The sequence below is a fragment of the Sinocyclocheilus grahami genome, unplaced genomic scaffold (genome assembly GCF_001515645.1).
Source record: "Sinocyclocheilus grahami isolate Dianchi unplaced genomic scaffold, SAMN03320097.WGS_v1.1 scaffold632.1, whole genome shotgun sequence".
Lineage (NCBI taxonomy): Eukaryota > Metazoa > Chordata > Actinopteri > Cypriniformes > Cyprinidae > Sinocyclocheilus > Sinocyclocheilus grahami.
Genome location: NW_015505811.1, coordinates 436,719 through 460,313, shown reverse-complemented (window position 1 = coordinate 460,313; position 23,595 = coordinate 436,719). Strand labels below are relative to the sequence as shown.

At 36.1% G+C, this 23,595-nt stretch overlaps 2 protein-coding genes across 2 annotated transcripts; both read left to right on the top strand.

The window, feature by feature from the left end:
* Window positions 1-1,551: 1,551 nt before the first annotated feature.
* LOC107558128 (annexin A4-like) lies at window positions 1,552-13,457 on the top strand. The gene is made up of 13 exons (XM_016241747.1): window positions 1,552-1,738; window positions 4,113-4,167; window positions 5,586-5,673; window positions 7,066-7,160; window positions 8,029-8,142; window positions 9,008-9,098; window positions 9,223-9,302; window positions 9,486-9,542; window positions 10,690-10,783; window positions 11,362-11,457; window positions 11,547-11,605; window positions 11,698-11,820; window positions 12,738-13,457. The coding sequence occupies exons 2-13, from the start codon at window positions 4,159-4,161 to the stop codon at window positions 12,795-12,797; spliced, it is 966 nt and encodes a 321-aa protein (XP_016097233.1). The 5' UTR covers window positions 1,552-1,738; window positions 4,113-4,158; the 3' UTR covers window positions 12,798-13,457.
* Window positions 13,458-16,010: 2,553 nt separating this feature from the next.
* On the top strand, window positions 16,011-22,871 carry LOC107558126 (beta-2 adrenergic receptor-like). The gene is made up of 3 exons (XM_016241743.1): window positions 16,011-16,088; window positions 17,673-18,890; window positions 22,288-22,871. The coding sequence occupies exons 2-3, from the start codon at window positions 17,685-17,687 to the stop codon at window positions 22,294-22,296; spliced, it is 1,215 nt and encodes a 404-aa protein (XP_016097229.1). The 5' UTR covers window positions 16,011-16,088; window positions 17,673-17,684; the 3' UTR covers window positions 22,297-22,871.
* The last annotated feature ends 724 nt before the right edge of the window (window positions 22,872-23,595 follow it).

The following is a 23,595-nucleotide window of genomic DNA, read 5'->3' as shown; positions in this document are numbered from 1 at the left end:
TAGCTGATGATATGGCCAAATACTGGACAAGTCCGCTAACTTGAATTATACTTGACTGCATTTGGTCCTCACAAAGTCATGATACGAGTCAATTTTGTTCTGGGGGTCCTGTGTGTGTGTGTGTGTGTGTGTGTGTGTGAGAGAGAGAGAGAGAGAGTGTTTGTGTGTGTGTGTGTGTGTGTGTGTGTATCTATATCTACACACACACAGTCTGACAAAAGCTACTGGCTACTGTCAAAGAAAGATTTATCCTGATTGCAAGGTTTAGGAAAGATATTGACTTCAGTTGTGTAAGGAAAGAAACGAGAGCATTGTTCAATTATTTTATATTTAATAAAAATTATTTTGGTGTGATTTGACTTTTTTGTTAAACTTTTTTTAGCAAACATTAAAATGCTACTCAGATTTATTTTTCTTTTACAATATAATATTGAATTTAAAAGATGGTATATAAAGAAATGTACTTGTATATGGAAAATAATTTTTCCGCAAAAATGTAAATGGGCATCACAAAACGTTTACTCATTTTAAAATAGAAATAGGTCACTACTTCCATACTTCAAAAGCAAAACAGACATTACTGCAGATCCTTAAATATATTGTTTGTTTGATTGATTGATTAACAATAGTGCACAACATGACTGTGTTCGTTGTTCAAACTGTTGCAATAAAATATAGTTTACAGAGACAATAAAGCACCAATAAAAGACGAAGCAACTGTGAAAGAGGTTTATGTAAAACAGTGGTACTTTCAATTTTGTCAACTTTGTACCAAGAGGGGGTGCTATAACTTCCTATGCAAATAACGATTAAAGACGAAAGGCAGTCACTTGTACATAATTACAAAATTACTTTTTTGCTGCAAGATGTCAGATAGCTGGCAGCTTTCAACTTGTGTTTATCCACAATAGAAAATTTGCATCCTCTAATGCAGTGTTTCTCAACCAGGGGTCCGTGGACCCCTAGTGGTCCTTGACATAAGGCCAGGGGGTCCGTATAAAGTATGAATTTTTGTATAAATGTTGTATATTTTGACATGACACGTTCCCATGAAAGAAAAATCCAATATAGCTGATGATATGGCCAAATACTGGACAAGTCCGCTAACTTGAATTATACTTGACTGCATTTGGTCCTCACAAAGTCATGATACGAGTCAATTTTGTTCTGGGGGTCCTTGAGGATGGTTCTGAATTGAACTGAATTGAATACGCCAAAAGGTTGCGATTCACTGCTCTAATGCAATTAATTTGACTTCATTTCCATCATGTTTGATGTGCTTGCAGATCACAAGCATTTCCCTAATTTCACTTCAGAAATTTTTTTGTTATATTTTTGATACTGTTATCATTTGTAAAGTATATATATATATTTACTTTCCTTTACCTTTACCAAATGTACCTGTATTTACTTTGTTTTCATATTTGGCGACTTTTTGTGAAAAATGGAGACTTTTGAGGGTGGTTCTAGAGATTTTCTGAGGGAGGGGTTTGGCAACGCTGAGCGAGTCCTAGTTTCAGCACACTGTTCCACCGGTTATGAACTGTTCAGTCTCTTATCTCAACGTAATGTAAAGAGGAGGGGCCGTAAATGAGGAACTAAGACGATTCTGTCCATACAGGCCAACACCCACTAAAGTTGTCAAGAAAACTCAGAAACATTCTCCTAAATCTCCACCACGTCCATTCAGAGTAACGGCTGTCGCGCATCTCTGAATCCAGCGGCAGCGCTTCAGCAGGTAAGACGCTAAAAGTAAAAACTCCCATCCGCTTTCCTAACTAAACTTTAACTTCGTTTTCATGTTATTCGCGTCTCTTTCCGCTCTATAACGAATGTTTATAAAATCAGCTTACTCATTTAACAGGCGAATAGAAATCACGCCGTGGAAAATAGAACTTAATCGTGTTTTGAAACGTGTTTGTAAAATGAAGTTTTCTGCTAACGTTTTGCGACCGCACTGAATGCCCATATTCCGTCACGTGACTATATACCGCTGAACATGATCCTTTGAAATGTGGCTTTCATTAAAATACAGTGAGTCATATTGCTTTGCATGGCAAATTAATTAAACCACACACTTTACAAATACAAGGCAATGACCTAGATCTAGTATAGTCAGCAAAGAAGGATATAACCACAAGAGGGGAAAAAAAACCACACAAATTAAATCTCTGTATTATATCTCCATTGTTTCGCCTAGATCAGGAGTTTTTTCATTAAAATACAGTGAGTCATATTGCTTTGCATGGCAAATTAATTAAACCACACACTTTACAAATACAAGGCAATGACCTAGATCTAGTATAGTCAGCAAAGAAGGATATAACCACAAGAGGGAAAAAAAACCACACAAATTAAATCTCTGTATTATATCTCCATTGTTTCGCCTAGATCAGGAGTTTACAAAATTTTTGATGCTATAAGGACCCCCCAAATAGGATGATTTCCTTGTGAAGGACCCCTTTGTTAAAATATAAAATCAGCTGTAAATTTTCACGGATGACAATCTGTTTAGGCCTGTACTGTGTGTGGAAAATATTACATGTAATATAAAGATAACTAAATCAAATAATTGTTTCCAGAATTAAATAATTGGCTTATGCATTGTCATGATTTTATAAATGAATTGTTAAAATATTATCTAAAAAACGTTTACTTTTAAGTTGACCGCAAAAAAAAATAAAAAAATAGATATGCAAACGTTTCTGACGAACAAAAATTGTGAATATCTTGACTTTTGACCAGTCTTTAGAAAACAGAAAAACACATAACATTTAGGGATATGCGTCTTTCACGCAGCATACAGCGGTGTTGTGCATTTTGACCAGTTGATGGGAAAAGTATTCTTAAAATGCATTCAAAATTCGGAATAATTTGTAATATATAATTATTCACGGTATTTAGAAGTGCCCACGATAACACTATCGTGCACATTCATTACCGTGATATATCGCATTACCGAATACCGGCACAAGTCTAATAACATTTAGTAAATGTTGACACGAAAAAATGTTAAGCATATTTCACTAATATAACAAACATGAGAGATTTGAATATAGATTCAATTTTCATGTAATTCTTACCATTCTAGGCTATTACCTGCATTTTTATTCGCTTTATACCATATGTCAAAAGTCTTGTTTCTGTTTTCATTTCTTCAGAGGAATCTTAAGTCGATGACTTAAACTGAGAACCCTCCTGAGCAATAACATTTTCCTTTGGGTTCTAATTTGCGGGTTCCACTGGTAGGCAGATGCTGAGCTCTCTCAAATAAGCGCTAAATCTTTCATATGAAACACTGCAATACGTTTTGAATGTCAATGAATTCATCTGTGATGCTGAGGCTCAAAATCAAATGAGGTTAACGGTGTTAAAGTCGCACAGCATGTGTCAAATATAATGTCAGCAGGCTCTTTGAATGTACAGCACATTGTATGCAAAGAATAAATTATTAAAAGGTCTTAAATGATGCACTGTAGTCATGGGGCCGCTGTCAGTGTTAGACAACGATGAAGTGAAGAGAGACCGCTTTGAGAGCCAGATGTCTCTGTGTTTTAAATGAGGTCTTCTGGGGGTTAGAAAACGTTGTGAGTTTATTGTTTGAAAGGGGAAACTGATACGGAGCATTAGGCTGTTAATTACCAGTTGAGCCTCTTCTGCTTAATGAGCTGAATAGTAAAGTGGAAACCATTTTGCTAGTGGCATCCAAAGGCGTTATTTATTTAACAGTGTAATTAACCCCGTTATTAGATCTGAGTCCTAAATTTCACTTAAATAAATCCCTAAGAACCTGGGATGCGTTTCTTAAAAGCATTGCAAGCCTGAATACATCAAAGAAACCATTGGCAGCAATATAAATACAATTTACGATTAAAATGGTTTTAGAAAATGCATCCCTGGTCTGTTTCATTATTATAAACGTGTCAAAATAAAACTTTTTTTGCTTGTTTGTGGATTTCAAAGACATAAAATAAAAATTGATTATAACACACCACTTTTGCATTTCATCAGTTTAAAAATGTATTTATGTTTTACATGTGCAATGGTTCCTTATATCTACTGCATCCATATTTTTCATAAATTAGTTTTTTTGTTTTATTTCTTGCCTTTAGTGTTCTCATCTCTTCATCTGAAGACTAAAACCTTTCCTCCATCACAATGGCAGCGGTAAGAAAAGTATTTTGAATGTGAAGAGACACAATGTTACTGTCATCTTTTTCATGTCTGAAACATTGATGCGTTTAGTCTCACTTCTAGATGATTCAAAGGCAATTCGTTTTTTTTATGGATTGTATCAATATCACACATTTGTAATCAAATAAAAGCTTTTTCTTGTTCCTTCTCATTTTCCTTTGCCAGTCAAAAGTCTGGATCTTGTAAACATTTTGATATAAAGGCTTCTGCATATAAGTGCTTGAAATTAATTTTGTTGAAAAAAAAAGAATGTATGTGAATTTTGGAAGGGTGGCAACTTTTAAATAAGTTCATTTATGTGACCCTGGAGCACAAAACCAGTCTTAAGTCGCTGGGGTATATTTGTAGCAATAGCCAAAAATATATTGTATGTGTCAAAATTATTGATTTTTCTTTTATGCCAAAAATCATGAGGATATTAAGTAAAGATCATGTTCCATGAAAATATGTTGTAAATTTCTGTAATACTGTAAATATATTAAATCTTAATTTTTGATTAGTAATATGCATTGCTAAGAACTTCATTTGGACAACTTTAAAGGCGATTTTCTCAATAATTTAGATTTTCTTTTTGCACCCTCAGATTCCAGATTTTCAAATAGTTGTATCTCGGCCAAATATTGTCCAATCCTAACAAACCACACATCAATGGAAAGCAATATTGAGCTCAAAATCAATATTTATTCAGCTTTCATATGATGTATAAATCTCAATTTGGAAAAATTGACCCTTATGACTGGTTTTGTGGTTCAGGGTCATATATAAGATTGTTATAATGGAAAATGGTTGTGTGAGAAATATTCACAATAGAGAATGATTACACCACCATCAGTAAGATTCAAAAAATAAATGAGTACTTTTATTCAGCAAGGATACATTAAATTAAATCCGAAGTGACAATAAATATATTTCTAATGTTATACAACATTTCTATTTCAAATAAATGCTGTCAAACGTTCCATTCATCAAACATTTTTACAAAAATATTAAGTAGCACAACTGTTACCTACATGAATATTAATAAGAAATGTTTCTTGAGCAGCAAATCAGCATATTAGAATGATTTCTGAAGGATCATGTGACACTGAAGACTGGAGTAATGATGCTGAAAATTCAGCGTTGCCATCACAGGAATAAATTACATTTTAAAATATATTAATGTAGACAAGTTATTTTAAATTATAATAATATTTCACAATATTACTGTTTTACTGAAATAAATACATGTAGCCATGGTGAGCATTTAAGAAATGTTTTACCTTTGACACAATCTGAGCTTAAAAATATGCAAGTTGTCATGCAGCCCTGTGACAGCAACTCAACAGTTTATATTTCGGCTTTGCACTTGTTAAATCTGTCTAAAGGTGGTGTTATCTCTTCTTTTGCTGTAGTTGGGCAACCGTGGAACCGTGACTGAGGCATCAGGCTTCAAACCAGAGGAAGATGCCCAGAAACTTTACAGTGCTATGAAAGGAACTGGTAAGTGATCTACAAATCAGAACCGGCCTTCAAGATGAACATATTTACATGATCCATTTTTTTGCCCATTTGAATGGAATGAGAATCATCACCTGGTTGCATTTTGAAAGTGTTTTATCAGGTAGATCAGAGAACTAAGTCTCTCTTCATTTCCAGTTAAAACTACAAGACACCTGTGGTTTAGCTGGGCTTTCGTCCAATGCAGAGTAGAGGTTGATTCTTTGGCATTCGTCCTGTAACCGAAAAGGTGTTTCCTCATTGTTGTAGACTAGAGCTTGGCATGATGTTAAGAATGCAGATTTCTAGTTAAATGGAGTTCAGCTGATTTCAGCAGCGCGAGTTGCATTACGAAACATGACTCGCACTCACACGGTTGCTGTTTGACACAGGCTCGCTTGTTGGCCTTAAGTGAGTTATGAGTAACATGCAGTTTAATACTTTAAATAACAGTGAGCTTGTGATTCTGAAAGTGTCAAAAATGTCCATGCAGTGTAAGAAAATGAAGCAATCTCTTGCCGTTTTACGATCAAGCATGTGATGTACAGCCTTGGGCTTTATGGGTAATTTGATGCTTTAAATAACAAGCAGTTTGTAATTACAAAAGTGTCAAAAATGTATATGCAGATATGAAATTGAAAACCGTCATCATTTACTCAACCTCAAGTCATTCCAAACCTGCAACACTTTCTTTTTCTTCCATGGAACAAGGGAGAAATTCTGCAAAATATACAATTCACAAAAAAATTTATTTTAATATATAATATATATATATATATATATTAGAAACACCATACTGTTTGAAATTTAGCAGTCAGTAAGATTTTAATTTTTTTAAAGAAATTAATACTTTTATTCAGCAAGGACACAAAGTTGATATAAAAATGACAGTATAAATATCTTTAATGTTACAAAATATTTATATTTCAAATAAATGCTGTTCTTTTGTTTCCACAAAAATATTAAGCAGCACAAGTGTTTTCAACATTGATAATAATAAGAAATGTTTCTAAAATTACATTTTAAAATGAATTAAAATACAGAAGTTGTACAGTAAATTATTTTTTCTTCACAATTTTAGCTTCTCCTGTACTTTTTATCAAATAAATACAGCTTTGGTTAGCATAAGAGACTTTCAAAAACATTATTTATTATAGATGTAATATTTATTATACCATACCATATGTATACATTTAGTAGCACATTAAAAAACACAATATCCATTATCGATGTGTTTTGGAGATAACCAAAGGTTAAGAGAATGCCGTTATCGGCTGATGCTGGTAATCTCAAAATGGTTAAATAAAAAATTTAATGACATAAGGTTGACTAAAGGTTGTCAACAATTTTCAATTTTCCATGAACATGCTTTAACCAAAACTGAATGAATTCCAGGTACCAATGAGGTGACTATCATCGAGATCCTCGCCCATCGCACTATTGCACAAAGGCTGAAAATCAAGGAGGCTTTCAAACAAAGCGTGGGAAAGGTAAAACCCAACAGTTGCCATTCTCTGCTGCAAGATCTATAAAACTCAGACCTGTAGCCCATCATTAACAGATCTCATTTTGGACCAAAACAACACGTCTTCCTGGTCCAAATTAGGGAAGCTTATAGTCGTGTTCTTCTCTTTGTGGAAAGTCCTAATGGCAGGGACGGTGTGAGCAACTGTCAGGTTGTATTTACCTCAAACATACGGTTCACAAGGTGATTAGAGAACAATGTTGACCATTCTTGATGATTGTGTAGTCGGTATGAAGGTAGACAATGCAGAGTATGTATCACTGATAAGAGATGCTGTTGACTCCAATCATTAACTCACAAAGAGTCCATCTACAAACGGTGTCTTTCGGGAGACATCGCTGCTTTATAACTGTCTGTTATCATAACAGAGTATAAAGAATGCAGCATTGACTTTTATTGTACTTCCTTGTGGTTTCCCTCTGTAACTCTGTAAGCTGGTCAGGGAAACTAGAATCAGAAAAAAAAAATCACAGTCAGGTCTTGCTGCTTATGTTAATGGAAACATTGAGTGAAGCAAAGCAAGTAAGTGTGAGTCATTGTGGGGGAAGTTCTGGACAGCGTTCAGGACGGTCTCGTGGACACAACACCCACCCAGACTTACAGCAGATATTACAGTTTTGGTCTGCAACAAAACACTATTTTCCAACACCAAATCCATTTGTTTCTTCTGTGATGCGAGATGTGGAAGTAAAGCATGAATGAATACATCTAAGAAGAAATATTCTACTTTTAAGCTTGATATGCCTGGGTTTGTATGCTGTGCTGTTCTAAGAACAAACTAACACTGTTTTCACATGTGGTAAATAACACTATATTTTAAAATTCCCATTCAGGAACTGGTTGATTGCTTGAAGTCAGAGCTTACTGGAAACTTTGAGAAGGTTGCGGTCGGCCTGATGATGCCCGCCCCAGTGTATGACGCGTATGAGCTGAGAAACGCCATCAAGGTTAGTGAGGATTGGGAAATGTGTGAAGTAGCACCCATTTCAAACTGTATGTTTCACATGAGAGCATTTTACTTGAATGTGCATGGCTTCTGGTGTCAACCACTTCGAGTTGTTTTAGTTGTACAAAAACAGCCCGTTATGCTGCTTGATGTTGCAAACTGGTATTTGTTATCATATTATTTTAATTTATTATCATATAATAACACATCGGTTTGTAGCGCAAATAGTTTTACCATTTACTTCTTCTAGTTATATAGCTTAATTCCACATCTTAAAATAACAAACTGGAATTATCATTGTTAAACACACCCATAATAAATCAAAGCACCATACACTAAAAGAGAAAAGACACACACACATATACATACATATATATATATATATATATATATATATATATATATATATAAGTATAATATAATGCTGCTCTGATTTGCCTTGACACAGCCAGATCAGAAAAAAAAAAAAAAACATACTCAGAATTTGTCCTCTGCATTTAACCCACTCAAGTTCACACACACAGCAGAGAGTAGTGAACACACACACACACACCTGCAGCATTTGTCCTGCGGCGCCCAGGGAGATGGATACCTTGCTCAAAGGCACCTAATTCATATGTATTGAAGGTGGAAGAAATTTCCTGCCGGTACTGCGAATCCAACCCACAACCTTCGGGTTACAACAAGTCCAACTCTCTAACCATCAGGCCACAGCTGCCCCCATACATGCCACAACCCATAAAGTGGGTATAGAGAAGAATCACCCCCCTTTAAAATAACCTTCTTCCCACTGATAACTTTCTAGTCAGAGGGCATTATATATGTAGTTTTAGTCCCTAATCACAATATCTTAAACCTTTTTCCAGGGTGCAGGGACAGAGGAGGCATGTCTCATTGACATCCTGGCCTCAAGAAGCAATGCTGAGATGAAGGAAATCGTTGCTACTTACAAGAAAGGTACAGATGTGCTACAGCTCACACTTATCATGGATAAGCCTTTTGCATTGTGAAAAATATACAGGTCTCCCCATATTATACTATTTCATTCACTTTTCTTGTGCTGATAATGTCATTATCACAGAAAATGACAAGAGTCTTGAGGACGACATCTGCGGAGACACGTCTGGAATGTTTCAGAGAGTTTTGGTGTCTTTACTCACGGTAAATAAACAAATCACCTGTATTATCTTATTTGTGAAGAAGATTATTTGATGCCTTTACTCATCACCTCTTTTGTTTGCCATGCAAACCTTCACCATCCACAGTGTCCGGCCGGGGCAGGTGTGACCCCTGATAGTTTGGCATATGGGATGTATTGATATTGTTTTTCTGCTTTGTTTATAGGCTGGGCGTGACGAGAGCACCAAGGTGGACGAGGCTCAGGCTGTTCAGGATGCAAAGGTGAGGATTTTGGTGTGGTTAGCAGTAGCTTTTTGCGTAATAAGCACATGTAAAATTTTTGTGGTGTATGTCGTTTTAACGAGAAAACATCTCGTTATTACGAGAAAAGATGTCGTTAGAACGACATAACATCTCGTTATTACGACATAATTGAGTGGAAAAAATAATATGTGTGCGGCAGCAATGCGTCACCGTACTGAATACCTTAAACTGTGTATTACTTAGACATCACTTGCTTAGCATATCCAGTGTGATTTTGTAATAGTAGAGCTTCAGTGTACTGCAACCCCCAATTTCAATTTCAGTTATTTTTATAAAATACTTACGATAAAACCTATAGTATTCATCATTGTACAACTAGCTAGTAACTAAAGTGAAGTCTTAAGAGCATTAAGTACAATATAATACAGAACATTGTAGCTGATTCACTTATAAAATATAAGCTTATATTATATAAAACTGATTCATTCAAGTAATTTGTTTGGGAATCGGATGACTCAAACCACACTGGTGGATCACACTGGAAGTGTTTCATTCACTTAAATATCCCTTTCTCGCGATTCGGACTACACTGGTTGTGCTGCAGGTTTCTGATTCATCGAATAGAATCAGCTCATGAGAGTCATTCATTGAGTATTCATACAGTGGTCGCGCTGTATGTCTTTGAGTCCTTTGGGAATCAGACTACTCTCTTTGTGCTGTATTTTTTGATTCATTGAAAATAACCAGCACATAAGAGTTGTTTGCTATGGGATCCGACTGGCCGCTCTGGATGTTTTTGATTCATTAAAAAGAACCGGCTCGTAAGAGTCATTCTCTATGGAATCCAACTACACTGGCCGCAAAAAAATAAAAAGTGCTTGTGGTGCCTGTTTTTACAATAAATATTGTTTATATGTTATCTAATGTAGTGATTTATTTTTATGTGTGGCTAAGGTGTGTAAATAAAAATTGGGCCTCTGTATATTCTCTGTATTTACAATTCTTTATTGGACGTGTTTCTGTGTATATTCAGTGTCAGCAAACTGCTTTATAAAATGTGGGGTTCAGCCTTAGGTACACAACAATCATGCTTGTGTTCATTAATCATTAACAGTATAAATGGAAATTGCTCCGATAAAGTTCTCCATTGTTTCTCATCCAACAGGACATCTACGAGGCAGGCGAAGCTCGCTGGGGAACAGATGAGGTCAAGTTCCTCACTGTGCTGTGTGTGAGGAACAGAAATCACTTACTCCGAGGTATCTGTGCATGCCAGATAATAACCGAAATACTCCTTCCCAGTTTTGTGATCGTTCTAATGTAACAGTAGAAAGCAGCACAGTGGGACAATGACCTTATATGACAATGAAGTAAGCTCATGACTTCCACCTTGTGGTGACTGGATTTAAATAAAGTTGTTTGGAATAGATGTAGGCCTACTTCTCATACTGTTCATGTAAATTATGTGCAGTACCGTGTTATTTTACTATTATTTATATATACTACTATAGTTTTTATTAATATTTTGAATGAGCATTTTACATTTTCAGTTTAGTTTCAATTTAATTTTAGTAGTTTTGTTATATGCTTTCATCATTTTTATTCGTTTTATATATAGGATTAATTAACATGTACATGGTTAGTTATATTTTTCTGCTCCTTCACTCATTTTATTTAAAAATGCAAAATGACCATTCATTCAGCTATTTATTTTAACTAGATGGTGCTAACTGAATTAAACATGCAACGTTGTGAGATCATGTGACAACTATAGTTGGCTGTTTCAAGTAGTATTAGCCTACATCAAGCACATTCTCAACCATTTTTCTTTTCCTAGTGTTTCAGGAGTATCAGAAGATTTCTGGAAGGGACATTGAAGACAGCATAAAGAGGGAGATGTCTGGCTGCCTGGAGGATGTATTTCTGGCAATAGGTCTGTCGTGAGTATTGCAATATTTGAATTATCTTCACACATTTTCAATTGCATACTGTGATCTAAAAAGCTTCTCTTAACCCTTGCAGTGAAATGCTTGAAAAACAAGCCAGCATTTTTTGCTGAAAGGCTTTACAAGTCAATGAAGGTAAATGGAAATGCCAGCTGATCTAATATTTGCACACATTAGGGATTTTACCAGTACAAAAGTCATAATTTCTCTCGTTTCTCGGCTCTTAGGGTTTAGGCACCACAGATAGCGTGCTGATCAGGATCATGGTGGCTCGCGCCGAGATCGATATGCTCGACATCAAAGCAGAGTTCCTGAAGATTTATGGAAAGACCCTTCACTCCTTTATAAAGGTGGGACACAGCTGTTTCACTGAGAATATTTGACTAAACACAATATTCAAAAACCATTAAAAACATTACAAATACTCTAACACAATACCTCAGGGATGAAGCAAAGCCAAACTTTTAAGGGAATAGTTCACCCAAAAATGGAAATTTGCTGAAAATTTACTCATTTACTTATTCAGTATATAAATGAGTTTGTTTGTTTCATCAAAACAAATTTGGATAAATGCATTCCATCACTTGCTCACCAATGGATCCTCTGCAGTGAATGGGTGCCGTCAGAATGAGAGTCCAAACAGCTGATAAAAACATCACAGTAATCCACAAGTAACCCACACCACTCCAGTCCATCAGTTAATGCCTTGAGAAGTGAAAAATTGTGTTTGTAAGAACCAAATCCATCATTAGGATGTTTTACTTTTAAACCATTGTTTCTAGCCAATATACGAGTCCATAATTATTACTTTTTCACTGGAGAAAGCAATTTTATCTATAGAGAATTCGTATTTTAGCTGGAAGCAATGGTTTAAAGTTAAGAACATCTTGATGGATTCATTTCGTACAAACACAGCTTTTTGTTTCACAAGATTTTAATTGATGTACTTAAGTCGTGTGGATTACTTGTAGATTATTGTGATGTTTTTATCAGCTGTTTGGACTCTCATTCTGACGGCACCCATTCACTGCAAAGGACCCATTGGTGATGTAATGATACATTTCTCCAAATCTGTTCTGATGAAGAAACCAACTCATTTACATCTTGGATGGCCTGGGGGTAAATACATTTTTAAATTTTTTGGGTGAATAATTCCTTTAATTTCAACTAATTTTGCAGACAAACACAAAAATCCCCACTAAAAGCACTACTAAAGGCAATACTAACATTTAACCCATCATGAAACTCTGTTCTGTTTGTTTATTAGGGTGACACGTCGGGCGATTACCGTAAGATCCTGTTGGAGCTGTGCGGAGGGGAAAAGTAACATGTTCGCCGTGTTCATTAACGTGAAACGCTGTCTCTCACACCAAGTCTACAGCATTTCAAACACATTCCCTGTTTGTAATACCAATTAAAACTGAACAGTGATGTTTTAAATGAGATTCATGTTTTTTTTGCTTATTGCCTTGGAATTTATGGGAGTTCTTTATAGATTGGCACATCTTGGTGTTTGTCAAAAAAATAAAAGGAGAAAAGAACAGCCCGTATTGACTGTATTGATCTGTTTTAATTTCTTAATCTCAGCACACTCGTTGAGGTCCATTTTTGTAATTACTCTGAGTATAATTTGTTTAATGTACAACATCTATGTGTACTCGGTCCAATTTTACTAATTGCTCACGGTTGTTTGCATAAGTATATGAGATCAGCATAGTTTCTCTGTTTTTCTAGATTACAGGTTTCACAGACTACCTGCCTCAATTTAATCAAGTGCAACATATTAATCATATGAGTGAATGTGGCATCTGTCAGAATTATGGGGAAAATGACTGACAAAAAAAAGTGTATTTAAACTTTTAACACTAAGTGGCGCTATGCATGTTTTCATGTGCATTCCTCTGAGTTACAAAGAATGTTACTTTTGTGGCTTGAGTTATCATACATTGTATGTCTATGAAACAGATCAATTAAAAAGTTCCACGAATAGGATACAAAACAAATTAATTATATATGTGTGTGTGTGTGCGTGCATGTTTATGTGGTTTATGAGGACACAAATTTGTATAATAACATGGGTATGACATAGGTATTACAACGAGAAGGTGATTTATGAGGACAATTTCAGTGTCCCCGTAATTCAAAAGGCTTATAAATAATTCAGAATGAGTTTTTTTGAAAATCTAAAAATGCAGAAAGTTTCCTGTGAGGGGTAGGTTAGGGGTAGGGTTGGTGTAGGGCAATAGAAAATACGGTTTGTACAGTATAAAAACCATTCCGCCTATGGAGAGTCCCCATAAACCATAAAAACAAACCTGTGTGTGTGTGTATTTACTTATTCATTTATTTTTTTCAAAAAAAAACAGTAAGTAAAAGAAGGTGCTTAACCTTCAGTAAATGTTGACTGTCTACAAACTAAATGTATTTATTTTGGGACATATTTGAATACAGTTTTAAACACTGATTTGCCATTTTTCTGGCAATAAACACTAAATACTAAAGCATACAAATTAAATTTGAATGACTTGAAAACAGTTTTATTTATTTGGGGACAAATAATTTTTCTTGCTTAGGTAGTTTACAATAAAACAAATACAAATAAAAACAGACAAATATTATGTAGATATAAAAAAAACTACTAAAATGACAAAAACACAACAAAATTACTAAATGAAATAAATTAAATTACTAAATAAAAATGAAAAAAAAAAATCATAGAAATGTATGCTTGCTTGTATGATATGTTCCAATACAGCAAGAACGTCGAGACCACTTTTTTCATACCATTTTGTATCATATTCAAGAAAAAAAGCCTGATAGAGACAGATAATGCCAGCAAGCAAATCTCTCTCTCTTTGTCTGTGTGTGCGCGCGCGCGCGCATGTTTTTCTACACAAGTCACACGGACTCATGGGGACTAGTGTCACCGTGGGGACCTAAATTGGTCCCCATGTGGAAACAAGCTTATAATCCTACAGAATGAGGTTTTTTGAGAATGTAAAAATGCAGAAAGGTTTCTGTGAGGGGTAGGTTTAGGTGTAGGGCGTTTGTACAGTAGGCCTATAAAAACCATTACGCCTATGGAGAGTCCCCACAAGGATAGTGAAACAAACGTCTGTGTGTGTGTGTGTGTCTTGAAAAAAATGTGTCTCTGAACTGAATTGAGTCAATAATCTTGGAAATGCAGCGTGTTTGGTCGAACGGTGTTCTCAAAACTAAGAGTCAGCTTTGTGTTCTACAGCAGATTGTCTGGACCTGCACTGACGTTCAATCCAAGTTTGAAGGTTTTTGTATTATCACAGATGGACCAACATGGGCAGCAACGTCTTAGACAAATGAAAGCCTTTGTTTATCGCCTGTGCAATGGAACACAATATCTCTGTCGACCCACTAAATTGTCTGACAGCAATGGTTTAAATTCCAGAAACAAAAAATCCAGACAGGAACGGTTTGTAAATCTCAAAATTCAGCAAGCGGCCCGAAGCACTCTGGGATCACGGGAATGAGTGTTACACAGCAACTATGACAGAATGCGCTCTCTCTTTCCCGAGCTAATGGTGGCCCACAGCATAAATAAATCTCTACTACTTAAGGCGAAGCGATTTTCACCAAGATTTTGTCGTTTTTCCCTCGTGCGTGTCAATTTGCAAGAAAGTTTCTGAATTTTTAAAAAGTTGCTGCTTTTTTACCGTTATCATCGGGGAACCAGAGAAACGAACACGCTCTCCGTGTATGCGTGTAAAATTGCGAGCGATGTACTTCCCCTGAGGCTACCGTCAAGCTAGAGTGCTGTACAGCCATCATATAAATTAAAAACACACTAAAATCAAAGAAAACACAGCAAATGATGCTCCCAGAGACCTTTAACACTTTCCCTAGTCAGTTTTTCGTACGATTTACTCACCTTGAACAATTAAGACAATTTCAGTAGCTTTATTAACATGGACATCCTGACAAACCATCTTTCATTCTAATATTTTTCCTATTAAACATTTTCAGCAGCAAGCCGAACATCATGAAATGTTGTGAAACTTTGTCAAGCTTTGCTTGAACTGCCAGAGGGAAGCAAATGAATGATGGCTAATCTGTCTGACAAACAGAACTGCACTGTAGCATGACCGTCTATACGCTGTGAATTCAGTGCAAACAAAGCCAGAACTAAGATGCAACAACAAAGGAAACGAGCAACGTTCTGGAATTAAGTGTAAATAGGGTCAGGGCAATGTGTTGGCTGATCCAAGAGCCATGAAACATTTCAGAAATACGAAACAACTTCCACAAAGGACATCATTTTACATAATCACTAACCTAATTATTTAGTGAACAATTATTCAACATTAGTATGTTAATTGTACATTTTGAAAGCCATGTGCGCATTCTGCAGAAGTTCTTCTGTAAAGGCCAGAAGCTCTACCACAGGAAGCTGACAATACGGTGCCCACCACAAACCACACGTCCTGCATCCTTCTGAACATTTTGTTCACATCGATATTTAGAGGCGTGGGAAGGTGTACAGAGAACAGTTGCACAATAATGGAAGATAAGAATTTAGAAATATGGTTAACTTGCTGACGAGCATAAATTATTGAAGATGATTTGAGAGGAAGTACCTTTCTGGGTAAGCTGTCTGAAATTGCTTTATTACTGCATAAAGGCATCAAATTTTCCATGTCGGTTTGTTTCATTTCAACACGGAAGTATGTAGCAACTAAACGACTTTAGCAAAAAATAATGCATTATGGGTCAGGTGGAAGTTTGAGGTCATCTCAAATGACAAGAGGTCGAGGTGAGCTGGCTGAAATTGTTTTATTACTTCATAAAGGTATCAAACATTCCACACTGGTTGGTTTAATTTTAGTAAAATATTATTTTAAAATACTCAGTACACAGCAGCTTTGTTTTTGTGAAGTTATATTGCATAAAATAGCTGTAAATATCCAGAAAATACAATAAAACAATGGCACAAATAATGCAGTGAGTCAAAGGGTGGTATGTGATCATCTCAAATGACAAGAATTGTGGGTAAGTGGCATCACAATTTTCATGGTGGTCCGTTTCATTTCGTTATGTAAATATGCGTGCTGAAATAAGTTTAGCACCTGCAGCTTTGTTTTTGAGAAGTCATGTTGCATAAAATGCAGATTAGTGTTTAAAAAATTAAATGACAACAGCATTAATGAAAACAGCTTCATATCAATCAAATACTACAATAAAATCATTAAAAAGTAAAAAATAAAAATAAAAATAGCACAAATAATGCATTGTGGGTCAGGAGGACGTATGTGATAATCTGATAAGAAGTCTGACAAGTAGTCTGGGTAAGCTAGCTGAAATGGTTTCATTACATCATAAAGCATACATTTTCAATGTCAGTCTGTTTCATTTCAGCACATAGCCTAATTCCCTATTTTGAAATAGCAGCAGCTTTGTTTTTGTGACATTATACTAACGTTAATGCATATTAGTGATAATGCAATGACATCAGCAATAATGGAAATAGCTGAAATTATCAAGAAAACAATATAATAAAAATGATGAAAATATGGCACAAACAATGCATTATGGGTCAGGAGGAGGTATTTGATCATCTCAAATGATTATAAGATGGCTTAAATAGCTTTTTACATCACAAAGGCATCACACTTTCTGCATCGGTCTGTATTATTTCAGCACATAAAGAAATATTGAGTATCCAGCAACAGCTTTATATTTGTGAATTTATATATGCAGATTAGTCCATTAACAATTAGCAACATCAGCAATAACAGTTGTAAATATCAATAAAATAGCACAATAAAACCATGCCACAAATAAAGTATTATGGGTCAGAAGGAGCTATGCAATCTTAGAAGTTATGTGACATAAAAAAAGTCTCTCATAGCTATACGTGAAAAAACAGTTCTCCTACCCACCGCATGCTCCTCCTCCTAGTGCATGAAAACAAAAAGTCTTGCCCAGCTAGTTAACTTACAGACTGCAAGTTTACATGCAATTATCTCTCATGTCTGAAAAGCCTATGAATTTTCGAAATGAGTGAGTCGCTGATATCTCCTCCTTGCTGGTGGAAAAGTTCTGTTATTGTTGTTCAACGTGACTTCACCTGGAACCGGTTTCTTGCAGGACATTAACCCAGCATGCAGAGTTATTTAGCTATACTTTGAGATTGACCAATCCTGTGTCCATTTCTCTTTTTCGCTGAAAGATTTCTCTCAGGATGAGTGCCAACAACTCCAGCCTGGCTGATGATGCAGAGCCCCTGTTCATTCTTCCTCTGGCGCTGGTCATCTTCCTCACAGTGATTGGGAACCTGTTGGTCATCTTGGCTATCTTTCGCACCCCTCTGCTCCACACCACCACCAACGTCTTCATCATCTCCCTGGCCTTTGCGGATCTCATCATGGGTTGTGTGGTCCAGCCTTTGGGCGCCAGCATGGTGGTGAGCGGGAAATGGCTTTTAGGTGACAAGTTCTGTGACATGTGGACGTCCGTGGACGTGCTTTGCGTCACAGCCAGCATAGAGACGTTGTGTGTCATCGCCGTTGAGCGCTATTTTGCGGTCACGAGACCTTTTGAACATCAGGTCCTCCTTGGGAAGCGCAGAGCAAGCTATATCGTCTGCATGGTGTGGATAGTGGCGTCCCTAGTTTCCTTCGTGCCAATCATGAACCATTTTTCTCGTGCAGATTATGAGGAGGCAGAAATATGTTACAATAAACCAGAATGCTGTGATTTCCATACTAACAAGACCTACACCATCTTCTCCTCAGTGGTGTCCTTCTACGTGCCCCTCGTTATTATGGTGTTTGTGTACGGGAAGGTGTTTGTCATCGCGACCAGACAGCTGAAACTCATTGACAAGAATAGACTCCGTTTTCTGAGCACATGCACAGAAGACACTTGTGAAAATCCAGGTGAAACGGTGCGTAATTTGAGCCGGAGGTCAACGAGGCATGTCGTGAAAGAACACAAGGCGCTCAAGACGCTGGGGATTATTATGGGCATCTTCATTCTCTGTTGGCTGCCCTTCTTTTTCTTCAATATCATCAAGGTTTTTAATCCCGAAGTGCTGTCGAGGGATGTGTTCGTCCTGTTGAACTGGCTCGGTTACACCAATTCAGGCCTGAACCCAATCATCTACTGCCACAGTCCCGAGTACCGCACCGCATTCCTCAATCTTCTAGGGTACAAAAAACTCAAGCGGTTAAATTACGACACAGTGCACAAACATCTATGGACCCTCAGCTCGTGCATCCAAAGCAACGGTTCTGTAAAAATGGATTGCTTAGGTCACGAAGATCCATCTGCTAAGGGTGGGAACGTTTGCTCAGACACGTGTAAGGTTTTCAAAGAAGAAGAGGTGGAAACTCAGCCTCACAATGACTCAAATGTGGCATCGATCAATGTAGCAGAGATGTTAAAGGTAAGAGAGTATTTAATGTGAATGATGTCTCAAACTGTGCAAGCTGGTGAGGTGTGGTGTGCTATTATTTATCTAAGTGATTGGATTTTCACCTTAAGGATGATCAAATGGTTATAAAAATCCAATTAACATTGAAACCACCAAGAAGTCCTAGCAACATGCTAAAAACTACTCGGAACACCTTAGAATCCACATAGCTATGCCTTGGCAACCACTCACAACACCTAGCATAATGGCATTGAACTATGAAACAGCACTAATTTTCTTCAGAAAATCCTTCACATTTACTTATTTTGCAACTTATTTTGCACTTATTTAGTTGGCATTTACATTTTCACTGTACTAAAGCCAAAAGCAATAATTGATCAAATTATCTGGAAAGTAGGATTTTCACACTAACCTCACACTAATCATTGGTTCAAGGCTCAAATTTTCCTTTGGGGTCTTCGATCCACAGTTTAAAAACTTCTGATTTAATTTTTCCAGATAATAATTTTTTGACAGTGTTATTTTTTACTGGTGCTTTATAGCAGAGTTGATCTTTAAATCATTATTTTCCTGTTTATCCCTGTAACGCTGCTTTAACAATCTGTATTTTATAGTGTGCAATATAAATAAAGGTGACTTAACAGATGCTTTAATCCAAAGTGAGGAACACTGCAAGCAATTTATCATACGAGCCAACAATATATGCAGTACATAATACCACATTTCAAGCTAGAGCAAAAATGAAAAGCAGAAAAAAATAGAGAAATTGTTTACTAGAGAGGACGACTTATATGAAGTACATTCATTAGTGGTTGTGGTTAAGTGCTTGCATTTCCTTTAGATCACCTAAACAAATCAGTATATGATCTGTAATTTTTAAAAGTAATTAGATAATACTAAAGTCAAAAAACTCTAACAATCAGGATTATCTTTGAGAAAGCCACATATGAGAAACTCCCATGTCTACCATTTCCATGTGGGTGGTGAATGTGGCTAGTCAGTTTATCACAATCACATTCAGTTTGAAGCATTTCAGTGTCTCACTGAACTTCCTGTTCGCTGAATGGCATTGACCCAACAAAGGAAATAATACCTGTGACTCAAACAAATAAGTTAAAGGTGGGGTAAGCGATTTTTCAAAAACGCTTTAGAAAACTGATCCGGGCCGACTAGCAAAACAAACTTGTAGCCAATCAGCAGTAAGGGGCGTGTCTACTCATGATGTGGAGGAGAGAGCGTTCAGTGCACAGGACGGACATTAGCCGAGCGACAGAAAGATAGAGGGAAAAAAAACAAAAGAGGAAAACGTCTTTTCATAGTATTTTGTCGCGCCGCACCACTCGCGTCCGGTGTAGACCTGGTGTAACATTGGTTTTCCTTTGTTTCACAGAACTAATCGTTGCCTGGGTTTGCGTACATATGTGTGGGGCGGAGCTATCAAAATAGGGGCGAGACCCTTTTGGAGTAGGGGTGTGTTTGTTTTGGTGATTTCAAATGTCAACACTGGCTACCAGAAATCGCTTACCCCACCTTTAAGTGTAATTAAGTCAATTTAAAAATAAATAAATAAAATGAAAAATGTAAATAAAATTTTTTAATTTAATTAAAATTCTACATTTTAACATTGTTTCCATGTACCATTCATTATCCTGGATCTAGAGCACAGGGGATGATGATTACACAAACTAGGACATAAATTGACCTGCTCCTCTCCAACAGAGAGAACGAGAGGAACGACCTTGCCACTTAACCACATGCAGTACTGGATTACGCCTTCATTTTGTCAAGATGCTCCTCTTATACTTTAAGGTGATATCAGACCCTCAAAACTGATTAGCATTGCACAACCAATGAATTCAACATGTTTCTTAAGTGACTGAAATGAGTCGGCAGAGATGTTCTGAAGTGTGTTTTGTGAGCATGCGTGTAGTGTAGTGTATTAATATTTAAGGGTGGGAAACCCAGGGGTCTTATTAGTTCATTGCCTCATTAGTGCAGGGATAATTATAGGAGGCGAAAGGGGCACCATGACAGTGTTTTATGATGTTAGAGAGGCCTAGAGTTCAGGTTTATGGTGATGAGCTAATACTGGATACGCGTTGTATTTGATTATACACTTAACCATTTTCATCATGTGCTCATCTAAGTGTTCTAAACAATCTAAACAAAATGTCTATATTTTCTGCAGAAAAAAAAGGGGGTAGTGATTACTGCGACTTAAATATCCAACAGTAAAAATGTTAAACAATAATTTAAAATCTGGTGGGAAAGCTTTTTTGTTTCCTCAGATGACGTCTCTTTAGAGCATGCACAAGCGTTTCCTACATGCAACAGAGAGTGTGAACTGTGATTCAGTCAAGATCCACAAAACAGCCTCGCTCATGAGTCAGTAGTTTGTGAATCGTTCAGGGCTGCATTTTGCAAAAGTATCGTGATCCTAGTTGATCGTATAGAGATGACTGGAGTTACCAAATCGAATCAAATCCCTAATCGAATATTAACCAAATCTGAATCCGAAGGAATCGTGAAAAAAATATTAAGACAATAATATTTTTATATTGTTGTATTAGTTCAATAATATATTCCACAAACATATGAAGCAGCACAACTGGTTTCAACATTGATAATAAGAAATGTTTCTTAAGCAGCAAATCAGCATATTAGAATGATTTCCGAAGGATCATGTGACACTGAAGACTGGAGTAATGATGCTGAAAATTCAGCTTTTCCATCACATGAATAAATTACACTTGAAATGTAATAATACATTTAAAATACTGCTGTTTTTGTTCAAATAAATGAAGCCCTGGTGAGCATATGTATAAGTATATAAAAATCTATGGATTTGTTAAAATTTTTTCATCCACCAAGCAAAAAGTCCAATCACGTAGAAAAGAAATATCACACCTCCAACATGCTGCATAATTTTAGACATCATTCATATCTATCAATCATGTCTTTTTAAATCCCTAACCCTGGGAATGGCTTAGCAAGCACTACCAATTAAAATAAGTGAAAAACTAAGTGAGCAGTACAGTACACACACACAAGCCGAATCTGTCATAATACTTCTGGTCTGGATCAGAATTATGGTTCAGTCTGTGGTTGTTTTAATCAAGAACATACATCTTATGCCACAGGGGATTAGACACTCTAGTGTACGTGAATCACATGTACTAATGATGATTGAAAAGAACACTTTGAGACACGGCAGACGCAAACACATCTGAGAAACATTTCAGCATAATCCCTCTGATGTCACTCAAGACGTGCGATGAGAGAAAAATACATAGTGTGCAAAAACAACGCACTGATACATGTACCAGAGCACCCAGAAACACAAACACTAGCTGTCTGTTCTTTTCCAGTTCAAATGTGTAATGATTTCATAATTATTTTCCTCCCACAGGGCCACTGAAGATGGGAAACAGATCCTATGCGTTTCAAGAGAATTAACTGTCCCTGAACGTCATGCTTTTCAACTGGACCTTGACTGTATTACATTTAAACCATGTGCACAGGCAAAACAGCCAGATCCTTAGGTAAAGAAAAGCGGAAAAATGATACCGAGAACAAACCATGACATAAAAATTATCACGCAGTGACAGCTTTTTGAACTTTAAACAGAATGAAATTGGAAACTGAAGTCCTAAACTGTCATCTCTTTACCTCACAAACCATCAAAACCAAATCTGTTGTGTGGATGTTTTTTTCTTTTTCCATTTCAGTCACTACCCAGAGATGAATTGGAATGCATAATGCGAGTGATCAGTGTCCAAAATGTGAGCAAAAATTTCCTTTGGTGATTAAATAAATGAGAAAGTATCTTGCTCATTGGCCGGAAACATTATTAGAAAAAGAATTATGCAATAGCACATGCACAGCAGTAGTGTTTGTATACTGCCCTTGTGCCATCTAGTTAGTTCCGATATTTTCTTCATCAATGCAAATAGCTCCAAAAAGTACAGAATCTTGTTTCTGGCGTGGGATAAAAAATAAATAAATCTCTCTCACAATTCCTCAAAATATAAACTTGCAAGATATAAACTACGAATTCTTTTTTTTTTTCTTTTCAATTCTGAGTTTACATCTCGCAATTCTGACTTTTTGTGTTTCTGCCATAGAATTAAAAAAAAAAAGTACTTGTGACTTTTCTTCTCAGAATTGTAAGTTCATATCTAACAATTCTGACATTTTTTCACAATTGTTAGTTTACATCTTACCATTCTGTCTATTCTTCTCAGAATTTCGAGTTTATTTCTCACAATTCTGACTTTATTCTCGCAATTCTGAGAAAACGCCTGAATTATGAGTTGTAATATTAGAATTGCGTTGAAAAAATAATCAGAATCACAGACTTTTTTCTTGCAATTCCGAATTTACAGTCTGCATTTCTGAGTTTATATCTCACAATTAAATTGTTCTCTGAATTCTGAGTTTATATCTCACAATTCAGTTTTTTTGTTTGTTTGTTTGTTTTTTGCCACAGAATAAAATTAAGTTAAAGTTAATTGCAACTTTTTATCTCACAATTCTGAACTTTTTTTTTGCAATTGCGTGTTTACATCTTACAATTCCATCTTTTCTTCTTAGAATTTGTTTATATCTCGCAATAGTGAGTTTATATCTCACAATTCTGAGATAAAAAGTCTGAAATTATGAGATGTAACATCAGAATTGCAAGAAAAAGTCAGAATTGTGAGATTAAAAACTAAAT

Bases quoted from the DNA above. Each gene is read 5' to 3' on its own strand.
- LOC107558128 (XM_016241747.1), top strand. The intron at 5,674-7,065 runs GTAAGTGATCTA...AATGAATTCCAG, and splicing joins CAGTGCTATGAAAGGAACTG to GTACCAATGAGGTGACTATC. The intron at 9,099-9,222 runs GTACAGATGTGC...TCATTATCACAG, and splicing joins CGTTGCTACTTACAAGAAAG to AAAATGACAAGAGTCTTGAG.
- LOC107558126 (XM_016241743.1), top strand. From the start codon at position 17,685: ATGAGTGCCAACAACTCCAGCCTGGCTGATGATGCAGAGCCCCTGTTC.